We start from the raw sequence: 13600 nt of genomic DNA, 5'->3' as shown, positions 1-13600 counted from the left end.
CATATTGGTAGTCGTGCATGAAGTTCCAGCCTCATTGGTTCTAGCCGGCTCCCACTATTCCTTGGATGTAAACTTTTCTGGATTTCAGTTCTTTCAAACTGGGTCCTACCCGTGTCCTAAAAGGCCATTGAAAAGGAAAATAAAAGACGCTGAGACATCAGTTTATAGCCCTGCGCATGAGCAGTGACCCGAGGGGAGAGGCCAGGGCGGGGCCTGAGCGTGGAGATTCGGCGCATGCGCTCAGCGCGCTCAGTGCGCCTGCAGCCGGGAGCATGTCGGCCCCGTTCGAGGAGCGCAGTGGGGTGGTTCCGTGCGGGACGCCGTGGGGCCAGTGGTACCAGACCTTGGAGGAGGTGTTCATTGAAGTTCAGGTGCCGCCAGGCACTCGCGCCCAGGATATCCAGTGCGGCCTGCAGAGCCGGCATGTGGCGCTGGCGGTGGGTGGCCGTGAGATCCTCAAGGTAGCGGCAGGTCGGGGTTTGTGCTCAGCTTCTCCCCTGCCTCCCCAAATCCTCGAGCGCTGAGGTTTGTGATTTCCGCAGGAGGACTATTGGAAAGCCATTGGGTTTTCTGGCTGGCGGGGAGAGCCCCGAAGCTGGACTGGTTTGGGTCTGGTTGGAGCCAGTCCTGAATCGAATGCAAATTTGAGCCCATTTCTCTGGCTTTATTTCGAAACCCAGTGAAGCTGCTTTTGTTCCTCTGCGGGTCTTCCGCTGATCGTTAAATATTTATCTTGCATATACTTTCTTCCAGGCACCGCTGTAAGTGCTGGTAGGACAGCGGTGAATGAGACAGATAAGGTTCCAGTACTCACAGGTTATGTTCTTGTAGGGAGGCATAAATAAGAAAAGCAAAATAAGAAGATATGTAGGCAGTTGCAAGAAAGTAAAGAAGAAAATAAAGGATAAGGATATTGGGAGCGGATTGAGATGATGTCAGGTGATTTTTCTCATTTAAACATTAGAAAAACCCTGCGTGTTCTGGCGTGGTTAAGCACGTGGTTGAGAGGTGCATGAACAAAATAATTAACACCCCTTTTATTCTCACCAGTGCCCTTTGACAAGGGGACCCACTTTTCCCTTATTAAGTTATATAGTTAATTAATTCGAAGTTAGATTCCTTTCTAAGATTAGCTACCCAAGATGTTCGATGGCAGTGTAGTGTAGTGAAGGCAGGTGTAGGATACCTGGCTCTGCCATTTTTCTGGTTTTGTAACCTTGGGCAAGAGATTATTCAGTGTCTCTAAGCCTTCACCCATAAGGCGCAGCAATTACAGGGCCTTACAGGATTGTTGTGAGCATAACATAGCATCCGTGTGAATGAAGAGATTGGAGTAGTGCCTGGTATGTAATAAGCACGCTGCATATTAGCTGTCATTTTATATGGAATTGCGATGAGTGCCTCAGAGGAGAGGAAGTTTCATGTGAAAGACATTGATTTATATCACCTTGGATGTTAATGACCTTTCTGAATAGTTGTGCAATTTCATAGTTTCCTGAACAGTGGTTTACATTTACAATTCAAATTCACTTTAGTAATTCCAATAAGTTGGGAATTTAGCAATAACGCTTAAATCTAAGATCTTGGCGGTACATTTAGACTAGTAGGTTTTTTTCCCACAAGTATTGACATTTGGAAAAACGTGTGTGTGTGTGTGTGTGTGTTTTTTTAATGTGACATTTTCATTTCGTTTCCTAAAACCAAGTGGGTAAGTAGCAGCAAATCAAAATGGATTTGAGCAGATGAATTCTCTTTTAAACTTAAGTTTTGCTTACTTTCTTAAAACAAGAGTTTCTGAAAAATCAGGCACCACTAATGACGTCAGGCCTACAGTATGTGCTTTAAAAAAAAAGACAAATTACCCAACAAAGAGATTGAACCAGTTTTTAAAAGTTTATTTTAAAAGATACATTTATTGATTTCATCAGGAAAGCTCTTATCTATTGATAAAGCATTTCAGATGTTAATTTCATATTTGGCTAATCAGTGATCAGTAGTATTTCTTCAGCTTCAGAAATTACGGAATCCTGATTTTTCTTTAGAGAGCCCTGTGTTCTTTGTCACAGTAAATATTCCAAGCAGTGTAAACTAGGTTCCATTTCACTCACTAGGAGGAAACAGGGTCGAGCATCTAGCAGTGTGTTGAAATGGTATAAAATTTTTTCTCCTTATTCCAACCAAATTAGACAATTACAGGTGGATTAGATAGGAAATAAGTCTTAATTCATAAAAGCTCTATAACAATTGATGAAATTTCTATATTTTTAGTAACTGATATGTTTATTTTTCAGGGCAAACTCTTTGATTCTACAATAGCTGATGAGGGAACGTGGACTTTGGGTAAGGGTAACCTATTATAGATCTTAGCATCTTTTTAAAAATTAATTTTGTCCTGGCACTTAGTATATTGTGTCCACTGTTGTATTGCGTCCTTTTGTCTTTCATGCTTTTGGAAGATCTAGTAATAGAAATGTATTGAAAACAATTGTATGACAAAGTTACCTAATGGTTTTTGAAAATACAAAATGTAATGATGAACTCTTAATTTCTTTGTACTGTTTAGAGGACAGAAAAATGGTTCGTATTGTTCTTACAAAGACAAAGAGAGATGCAGCAAATTGTTGGACTTCTCTTCTAGAATCTGAATATGCAGCTGACCCTTGGGTGCAAGACCAAATGCAGAGAAAACTTACATTAGAGAGATTCCAGAAAGAAGTAAGTCAGATAAATGTATGACTATGTGTAGCTAAACATCTTACAATCATAACTATTTGAAATTAAAACTCAAATGTGTTTATAAAATACTATAAAAATTCTTTAGAGGACTTTTTTAAGTTAAATAGTTAGAAAAATGACTGGCCTTTCTATGTATGGATTTTTTGTTTAAAATTTTCTTGAGAAGAATTTGTATGATTATGATTTCTTAGTTTAAATTTATTTAGTGTACGTTAGTAATGTGTGAATAAACTCATAAAAATTCAATGAGTGTAGACTTAGAGTGTAAAAAGGTGAAAGTCCCTTTCATCAATATCTCTGCATTCCTGCCTCTGTCTCATTCTCATCAATATATATTTTTGCTTTTTTTGTTTTTAACTTAAATGGAGGATCACCCTGTTTGTATTGTTCATGTTGCTTTTTTAATAATATGTCTTGGGTCTCTTTCCCTACTAGCACATGTAGATACAACTTACTTCTTTAGCTGCTTTAGGGTGTTTTCTATTTTGAATTTATTGTAATACTTTATTTAGCTATTCCCCTTTGATAAGATTTAGATTTCTCCACTTGAAATTGTCTACTATTTAAACAAAGATTGTGCTTTCATCGCTGAAACTATTCAGACATTCCTTTATGATAGATATCCAGGAGAATTACTGGAGCAAAGCCCTGTTAAAGTTTTGATGGATGATTTCCATCTACGTGATGATTCCCAAATGTGTATCTCTAGCCTAGACTTTTCTCCCGAATTTTGGACTTGCACATCCATTCGCGTATTTAACGTCTCCATTTGGCTAACAGACATTAAACTCAACACGTCCACTGTGAACTCCCTAACTTCCCTCCCACATTTGGTCTACCTCTAGCCTTCTTATCACGGTTGATGGAAACTAACTGTTCAAACCACACACACACACAAAAAAAAAATCAGGGAATCATCCTCTATTCCTGTCTGTCTCTCATACTGTATCAGTTTTGTCAGGAAGACTTACACCTTCCAAATATATTCAGACCTTGACCATTTCTCACCACCAGTTCTACTGCCACTCTGACCTGGTCTGCCTCTAATGTCTTGTCTACATTACTTCCATAACCTTCTATTTGTTCTCTTTACTTCTACCTTTGCCAACCTACAGCCTTCTCACAATAGCAGTTAGAGCAGTCCTTTTAAAATGCAAGTCAGAAAAAATACATACATACATACATACATAAATAAATAAATAAATAAATAAAATAAAACGCCAGTCAGATTACATCCCTTCTCAGAACTCTCACACTAGTGAAAGACAAAGTCTCATAAGGGTCTTTCTGATCTGGTCTTCCATGACCTCCCTGGCCTGTCCTACTGTCCCCCTCGGTCACTCTGCTCTAGCTATACAGGCTTTTTTGCTGTTCCTTAAACACGTGTCAGGCCATTCCTGCAATGCTTTGTTCCCAGAGCTTGGCTAGCTTCTTCACTGTTATCAAGTCATTGCTCAATGAGCATTCTTTGTGCTTGGATCATCATATTTAAATACGTACTGTAATCTCTTCATGTCCCTTATTCTCTCCTATTTTTCTTCTTCTTTTTTTTCTTCTTTTTTTTTTACTTAGCACTTAACCAACTTTTAAATACTAGATACCAACTTTTAATAACACTAGATCAGGGGCCTGCAAACTATGGCCCATGGATCAAATCCATCGCACTACCTGTTTTTGAAGTATTTTACTGGAGCATAGATACATGCTCATTCATTTGTGTATTGCCTTTCATATAGCAGCAGCAGAATTAAGTACTTGAGACAGAAACTATATGGTCTTCAAAGCCTAAAACACCGAGGGTACCAAAAAAATATATGTAAGTGGACACTTTGGTCAACTTTGCTCAAGCAGTAAAGTAGTTCACTTTACTGTAGTAAAGTAAAGTAGTTCACAAGTAATCAGAAGTGTCTGGATGCTGATGGTAACCACTTTGAGCACCTCTTCTAACTGCAGAAGTCAAACGTGACTTGCATTCAACTTTTGTTATCTATCTATATATATATAATTATTATTATTATTACTTTCCAATACAGTTTTTCTTTCTTAAAATGTGTATGCATTTTTTTGGCACTCTGTATTTGCTGCCTGGGTCTTGACAGGAAAGTTTGCTGACTCCTGTACTAGATAATGGTTTATTATCTGTCTCCTCCTCTTGTTAGGATGTAAGCTCCACCAAAGCAGGCATTTTTGTTTGTTCGCTCTTAAATTCCATGTGCCTCTAATGGTGTTCTCCAAACAGTAGGAATTCATTAAATGTTTGTTGAATAAATGAAAAGCCCTCCAAAATGACTAAAGCATGATGTAGTGCGTGCTTCATAGGATTTCTATGAGAATTAAATATGTTAATATATATATAATTCTTAGCATTCTGCCTGGCATACAGTAAGGTCTCAAAAAATGCCAGCTATTAAAATCTTTTAAAATGCTAGCTATTAAATGAAAATGTTTTCATATCTTTTAGAATCCTGGTTTTGACTTCAGTGGAGCAGAAATCTCAGGAAACTACACTAAAGGTGGACCAGATTTCTCAAATCTTGAGAAATAACAGTGTTTTGGTTTTTTTGGGGCTGCATTCTGTGGATCCTAGCGGATGTTGCCATCTTGATCAAAGGAACAGATTATGTGGTGGAAGAAAAATGTGGATGCCTACAGTTAACAAATTGCAAAATATATTTATATAATGGTTCTAAAAATTGCATTCAAATGTGATTTACGTTGGAAACATGTTAAGTACTATGGGAACTATTCTATTGCTGTATGGTAACATTTTTTGGACTTGTTTTTGCTCAGCATGAAATTTTATATGCTGCATTTTGCTAATTTCATATTTAACATATTTTTACTACAAAAACATTAGGGTATAAATCATGTGAAATGACAGGGTGACTTCAGAGAAAATTAGGTTTTTTTTTTTTTTTCAATAAGTGTGATGCAGAAATAATGTTCAATAAACTTTTCTAAATAGGAATTTTGTACCCCTTTGTCTAAATACACCAGTTCACACAAGGGAATTACATTACTGAAAAAAATTTTAAGAAAGGGAAACAGTACACAGATATATTCTACGTTAATTTTAGGAGTTAATGAAAACTTCGGAATTAGTATATTATTTCTCAAGGGATGGCTTTATGTCAAATTGAAAAATAAGAATGGTTTAATACAGAAAAGATTTGGTGAAGTGAATATGGTTATTGGGTGAGTCCATTGTTAGTGACAAAAAAACAAACTAGATTCAGTTGATTATAAGTCAGTGACATCATTTTGATCTTCAATAATCCAGACATATAGGTAAGAATTGCCTTGAAATTTTATTTCATCTTTTTAATCTTTTTAGTCAAAATGTAAACAATCTCAAATGTATAGAAAAGTTACAAGTAAAGTACACATTTTTTTTTTTTCTGAACTGTTTGTGTATATGTTCATGACAGGATGCCTGATCACCTCTGAGTACCTTAACGTGTATTTCCTTGAAAGAACACAGTCTTAACATAATTCCTAATACAACCATTAAAATCAAGAAATTATCATTGACACCTTGTGACCCTCTAATCCTCAGATTTTCATTCCATTCAAGTTTAACTGATGATTGTCCCAATAATGTCTTTTAGAGTAAAATGACCCAGTCAGAATCATGCCTTTCCTTTAGATGTCACATGTCTTTAGTCTGCTTCAATCTGGAACAAGTCCTCATTTTTTCCAAACTTTTACAACCTTGGCACTTTGGAAGGTTGCAGGCTAGTTTTGTACAACATCCCTCTTTTTTTTCTGTCTCAAATTTCTTCATGATTAAATTCAGGTTATGCATCTTTGGCGAAATGTTACAGACGTGATACTGTGTCTTATTGCATCCTATGATGAGTTAATAATTTCAGTTTGTCCTTTTTTTTACGGTATTTACTTAGATCACTGATTAAGTGATGCCTGCCAGTCTTCTCCACTGTAAAGCTATGCTTTTTATGTTTATAATTAAGTATTTTATGGAATGTAGTTTCAAAGTCTTACTACCTTGTTTCTCATCAAACTTTCATTTAAATTTTTATAGACTCATGATTTCCTTTATTTGGTGGGTTAAAATCTATTATTCCCATTACTTTGATGCTCAACATTTTTCTAGATTTGGCCAGTGAAAGACCATTCTACGTGGCTTCTATTTCCCTTTGATACGTCCCCATTATTTGAACAATTTCTTACTTTCTGGCACAAGGTGCATCGGGTGTATTATGCTTTCTCTGCCCTAGCCTAAGAATCCGTCATATTTCCAAGGAGTCCTGGTTCTGTTTAGTGGAGAACGGTTTTTAGAAGTCAAGATTTGTGGCTAGTGAGCAATTCCTGTTGATGTGTATGTATAATGCATATATTTACAGCTGTATTTGTTTCTCTATATGTGTATTGAAAACCATGAGTTCGTGCATAAACTTTCTTTTCTAAGGGGGTTTATTATTGTTTTGTCCTGTTCTATATTTATAACTTCTTTTAACAATAGTAGGAAACCTGATTCCTGTTATTTATATATTTGGGTCCCTGTTCTAGGCCATCTTCCCACATGAACGCCTTCTTCACTCTGTTCAGGCTCCAAGAGCCTGTGCCACGCAGGGATGTCCTTGTCACCTACTTGGACCCTAACAGCCCACTCTGGGCCACGGCAGCCCGTCCACACCCTTGGGCAGGATGTCCACTTTGTTGACGGTACCTAATAACTTTAGGAATGAATTGTTGGAGAAGAGGCTTTTTTCTTTTAATTCGCTTCTCATTTTGACATTTAAAAAATATTTTGAATGAACACACAGTAAAATTAACTTTTTATTTGTTTGTAGTTTTGTAAATTTTACCATGTAGATATGTTACCTCCAAATTCAGGAGATTTAATAGTTCGGTAACTACCAAAACACCTTCATGCTCACTAGATCTGTCTTCAAGGGCTTTATGTCAGTGAAATCATGTGTAATCTATAAAAACAGCTTTATTGAGATATGATTTACATACCATACCTTTTACCCCTTTACAGTGTATAATTCAATGGTTTTAGTATATTCACACACATTCAGTCATCACCATAGTCAATTTTCATTACTTAAAAAGAACCCCCATACCTCCCTTTCAGCTATCACCCTTCTCCCACTTCCTGCCCCAAGCAACCGCTAATTGACTGTATCTTATAGATTTCCCTGTTCTGGACATTTCATATACATGGAATCATAATATGTGGTCTTGTTTACTGGCTTCTTTCACGTAGCATCATGTTTTAGAGGTTCTTCCATGTTATGTGCCAGTCCTTCATTCTTTTTGTATGTATGGCTAAATAATATTCTATATGTGATTACCACACATGTTTATCCATTTGTCAGTAGATAGACATTTGAGAGGTTTCCACCTTTCGGCTATTCTGAATAATGCTGTTACAAATAGTCAAGTACAAGTTTTTATGTGCAGGTATATTTTCATTTCTAGGACTGAAATTTCAAGTCATGTGGAAACTAATCACTTGAGGAACTGTTATCGTGTTTTCCAAAATGGCTATGCCGTTTTACATTCCCATCAGCAGAGTGTGAGAGGCCCAGTTTCTCCACATCTTGTCAATGCTTATTATGTGACTTTTTGATTCTAGCCATCCTAGTGGATGTGAAGTGTTGTCACGCTGTGGTTTCGATTTGTGTTCCCCTGATGACTAATTACGTTGAACATCTTTTTTTTTTTAAGATTTTTATTGAGGAATTGGGGGAAGGGGAACAGACAAGTTGCTGTCCTTTTGTTCTTCAGTGTAGTTGTGGAGGACGTTGCTTCACTGGCCCAAGTTGGCACTATCATTGCGCTCTTCCTGGGCGAGGCAGACCAGTCACTGGCCTCTGGACAGCCGCTCACGCTGGCTGCTGGCTACACACGGTAGCCCATGGCAACCCACTGCCACAGGGGCTGCAGCCTACACCATCGCTGGCGACTCACGGCAGCCCAGCTCCAGGTTGAGCTGTTGTTCACCATCTTAGCTGTAGAGGGCAGTGTCACTGGCCCTCATGTGGGATCCGAACCGGGCCCTCTGGCATCCCAAGCCAGCTCTTAACCATCACGCCACTCGGCCGGCCCTTGAACATCTTTTCTTGTGCTTATTTACCACTTGTGTATCTTCTCTAGAGAAATATTTGTTCAGATCTTTTCCCATTTTTAAATTGGGCCATCTGGGTTTTTTTGTTTTGTTCCTCAATTTTGAGAGTTCTTCATATATTCTGGAAACAAGTTCCTCATCAGATATATGATTTGCATATATTTTTTATCATTGTAGGTTTTTTTTTTTTTACTTTCTTGATGGCGACTTTTGAAGCATGAATTTATTCAATTTTGATGTCTTAATTCGTCATGCTTTTGGTGGATTACGCGTTTGATGTGATGGTTGTGAACTCTGCATAATCCTAGGTTATGAGGATTTTTTCCAATGTTTTCTTCTAAAAGTTTTTATAATTTTGTGTTTTACGTTTAGATGTGTGACATATTTTTAATTATTTTTTGTGTAAGCTGTGAAATACAGATGGAGGTTCATTTTTTTACATATGGGTGGATGTCCAGTTGTTTCAAAATCATCTGTTGAAAAAACTACACTTTCTCCATTAAATTGTTTTATGCACTTTTGTCAAAAACCAATTGTTATTTATATGGATCTGTTTTTAGTCTCTCTTCTATCCCATTGATCTCTGTGTCTACCCCTTCTCCAATACCACACTGACTTGATAATTACAGCTTTATAAAAGTAAGTCTTAAAATTGGGTAGCACGATTCCTTCAATTCTTTTCCAAAATTGTTTTGGCTGTTTTAAGTTTTTTACCTTCTGTGTAAAGTTTAGAATCAGCTAGTCTATATCTACAAAAAGTCCTGCTGGCATTTTCATTGCAATAATGTATAAGTCTTCCAATCCATGAACATGGGGCATCTCCATTTGGGATGTCTTTGATTACAGGCATCAGCATTTTGTGGTTTTTAGCTTACCAGAACCTTTACATCTTTTGTTAGATTTATTCCTAAGCGTTCATTTTTCTGGAGTTGTTGTAAATGATATTTTTCTTGAAATTGTGGTTTCTATTGCACATAGCTAGTGCATAAAAGTATGCTTGATTTTTGCTTGTTGACCTGGTTGTATCCTGTGACCTTGCCGAAGTCATTTACTAGTCATAGGAGATTTTTGTCGATGATTCCTTGGGATATTCTGCATAAAGCACAATTAAGAACAGTTTTATTTTGTCTGTTCTAGTCTGTAGGGCTTTTATTTCTTTTTATTGCCTCATTGCACTTGCTAGAATAGGAGTAGTAAAAGCGAGCTTCCCTTGTTTTGATTGTTTCTATTGGGTCGTCTGGAAAGTCATGACGCATTTTTGCATTGAAAAACAGAAAAATACGTCATGACTTTCCCGACAGCCCAATAAATCGTTCAGTCTTTCACCATTAAGTATTATGTTAGCTGTAGGTTTTTATATTGATGACCATTATCAGGTTGAGGAAGTTATCTTTTGCTAGTCAAGTTTGTCTCATGAGTGGATTTGAATGTTTTCAAAATACTTTTTTTCTCAGTTGATTTGATCTATTTTTTCTTTCCTTTAGACTGTTCATATGGTGGATTATATAAACTGATTTTCAAATTTTGAACCAGATTGTATTTCCCCCCCATCCCAAACTTGGTCATGGTGCATTATTCAGTTTATATATCTGATTTTTTCTGTTGAGGATTTTTCTGTCTGTTCATTTGTGATATTGGTCAGTAGGGTTTTTTCTATTATCTTGGTTTGGTATCAGGGTAATGCTGGCCTTATAAAATGAATTGAGAAGTTATACTACTTTCTGGAAGAGATTTGTAGCATTTGTGTTAAGTCTTTGAATGTTTTATGGGATTTGCCAGTAAGATTTTAAACAATGAATTCAATTTTTAAAAATAATTATAGAACTTATTCAGATTATCTAATTTATTTAAGTTTTGGTAGTTCATGTCTTTCAAGGAATTGATTCATTTAATCTGTGAGCATAGATTTGTTTGTGGTATTTCTTTAGAGTCCTTCTAATGTCTTTAGAGTTGTAGTGGTATCTCGTTCATTCCTATGATTGGTCATTTCTGGTTTTTTTTTGTCAATATTGCTAGAGGTTTATCAATTGTATTGCTCTTTTCAAAGAACTACTAAGTTTTGGTTTTGATTTTCCCTATTGTTAATTCGTTTTCTATTTCATTGTTTTTTTTACTCCTCCTTTTCAATGACTTTCTTCCTCTGCTTGCTTTGGGTTTATTTTGCTCCTTTTTTAGTTTCTTAAAATGGAAGCTTACATAATTGAGAACTTTTTTCTTAATAAAAGCAGCTGACTAGGCATTATTCTCTAAGCACTGGTTTAGCTGCATTCTGTGCATTTTTATATTTTTATTTTCATTTAGTTCAAAATACTTTATTTTCCTGGAGACTTCCCCTTAGTTACATGAATTTATTTAGAAGTCTGTTGTTTAATTTCCAAGTGTTTGGAGATTTTTCCCTTTATCCATTATTGATTTCTAGTTTATGATCAGAGAGCATACTTTGTATGACTTGTTCTTTTAAATTCCTGAAGGTTTAAGACCCAGGATATGGTCTATGTTGGTTGGTGTCCCATGTGCATTTGAAAAGAATGCCTGTTCTGTTTTAAAATGAAATGTTTTATCTCAAGTAGATCCTGCTGTAGATTCATTTCTTCCACGTTCTTGCTGATTTTTAGTTCTGTAGATTACTGAGAGGAATGTTTTAAGTCTCCAACTATCAATGAAGCTTTGTCCAGTTTTCCTTTCAATGCCGTCTCTTTTTGCTTCTTTTATTTTTAAGCTCTGATGTTCGGTGCATATTTAGGATTGTAATGTCTTCTTGGTGAATTGTTTTATTCAATGTCCCTCTTTTTCCCTGGTTGTTTTCATTGCTCCTAAATCAATTTTGTTGAATTAACAACTTGTCTTTTAATTCATCTTATTTGACTTATGCTTACTGGTTTGGGTTTATGGAAAGTTATAGGTTTTACACTGAATAAGCGATAACACATTTTATAAAAATTGTTATTATACAATAAAATAGGGAAAATAGTGTTGTTCTTTAATAATCACTGAAGTTAATGTGGTCGGAATATAACATATATATATATGATATATATATAAAACATGTATATTATAAATAACATAATGTGGTCAGTTTTGATTGGAAATTATACAATTTCATGAGTCCATTTAATCTTCTATTTTGGGAGGTAATATGCAGTGGTTAAAAACACAGCCTTTGGGTCAGAACTGCCTGGATTTGAACCTCACCTCCAAGACCCAGGTATATGACCTTGAGCTGATCACTTACCTTCTCTGTGGCTCAGGTTCATTTGTAAATTGGGATAACCTCATACAGTTTGGAAGATTACATGAGATAATTTATATAAAATATCTGCTAATAGTACCTGACAGTAAAAGCTATTACTAACCACAAATATTAGATCAGAAATGTCAGTTGCTTAGGTACTACCGCATTTCCCCATGTATAAGATGCACCTTTTTTCGAAAAATTTGGGGTGTAAAAACTGGGTGTGTCTTATACAGTGGTTGTAGATTTCAAATGCCATAGATGGAACTGAGGATGAGGCAATATATGAAGACGGTGATTCGTCATCAGACACGGATGAGGACAAGCTAATGGTTGGGAGTTTTGACAGTGATGAGTTGTATGAATTTTATGATGAATAAAACTTGAGTTCAATAACTTTACGTAATACATTATTTTTCAAATTTCGGGCCCCAAAATTAAGGTGCGTCTTATACATGGGGAAATACTGTATGTTGCATAATAGGAAATACATGTAAGGTTGAGATCCCTTTTTACAATAACACTTGCGAAAAGAGGAGTTATTAAATATCTAACCATATAAATTAGATATTAAATATCTGAGTCAAGTGAAAATGGAGCCTTTTTTGGTTTTCTTTATCAGTAATTCCTTGTGTTCACTTTGTCTTGTTAGTATAATTAAACATTAATAGTTCAAAACTATGTATTGTTTCAGTTCAATAATTACCAATTGATCTAAGCAGGCTAACAGTGCTTGGCAGTTACCTGTCTTTACCAACTACCTTGCTGGAATACTGTTGAATTAGGTAAGTTGGTTTACACAGACTTCAGGTGGGCTGAATCTAACTAAGGGTGACTTTATTAAAGATAGCCATAAGTGATGAATCTAAATGACAAAAGTGACTGCAGTGCATAAAAATCACCTTTATAATGCACATTAAACCTATTATGTGTCTATTTTAAAAAGCCATTAGTGAGTAAAATGTAGGTTATTGCCATACACTTAAAAGAGATTTTGTTTCTGCTACCATGCATCTTCAGTGCTAAATTTTTTTTTTTTTTAATGTTTATTGGGGAATTGGGGGATGGGAACAGCGCTGGGGAATTGGAGAAGGGGAACAGACAAGTTGCTGTCCTTTTGTTCAGTCTGGTTGTGGATGACATTGCTTCACTGGCCCAAGTTGGCACCATCATTGCGCTCTTCCCGGGCGAGGCAGATCAGTTGCTGGCTTCTGGACGGCTGCTCACGCTGGCTGCTGGCTACACATGGTAGCCCATGGCAACCCACTGCCATCGCCGGCGACTCACGGCAGCCCAGCTCCAGGTCGAGCTGTGTTCAACATCTTAGCTGTAGAGGGCAGTGTCACTGGCCCTCATATGTGGGATCCGAACCGGGGCCCTCTGGCATCCCAAGCCAGCTCTTAACCAATGTGCCACTTGGCCAGCCCAGTGCTAAATTTAAATATACTGAGCAGAGATAGTTTTTTGTTGTGGTTCTGCCATCACACTACCAAACTAGTTAATTAAATCAGAAGAGAAACAAATAGTAAACATAA

The 13600-nt window shown here is 36.5% G+C and overlaps 1 protein-coding gene across 4 annotated transcripts; it reads left to right on the top strand.

Moving 5' to 3' along the window:
• The first annotated feature begins 86 nt into the window (after window positions 1–86).
• NUDCD2 (NudC domain containing 2) lies at window positions 87–6773 on the top strand. 4 transcript variants are annotated; one of them, XM_019630952.1, is made up of 4 exons: window positions 87–437; window positions 2292–2340; window positions 2639–2715; window positions 5198–6773. In XM_019630952.1, exons 1-4 carry the CDS (start codon window positions 177–179, stop codon window positions 5279–5281), a joined length of 471 nt encoding a protein of 156 aa, XP_019486497.1. In that variant the 5' UTR covers window positions 87–176; the 3' UTR covers window positions 5282–6773. The 4 variants fall into 4 exon arrangements, with proteins under 4 accessions (XP_019486497.1, XP_019486495.1, XP_019486496.1 ...); XM_019630950.1 differs by having other exon boundaries at window positions 2564–2715; XM_019630951.1 differs by having other exon boundaries at window positions 87–461.
• The last annotated feature ends 6827 nt before the right edge of the window (window positions 6774–13600 follow it).

The sequence above is a fragment of the Hipposideros armiger genome, unplaced genomic scaffold (genome assembly GCF_001890085.2).
Source record: "Hipposideros armiger isolate ML-2016 unplaced genomic scaffold, ASM189008v1 scaffold_966, whole genome shotgun sequence".
Taxonomy (NCBI): Eukaryota; Metazoa; Chordata; class Mammalia; order Chiroptera; family Hipposideridae; genus Hipposideros; species Hipposideros armiger.
Note: the sequence above shows the minus strand (reverse complement) of the source record. Positions and strands in the feature narration are given on the sequence as shown.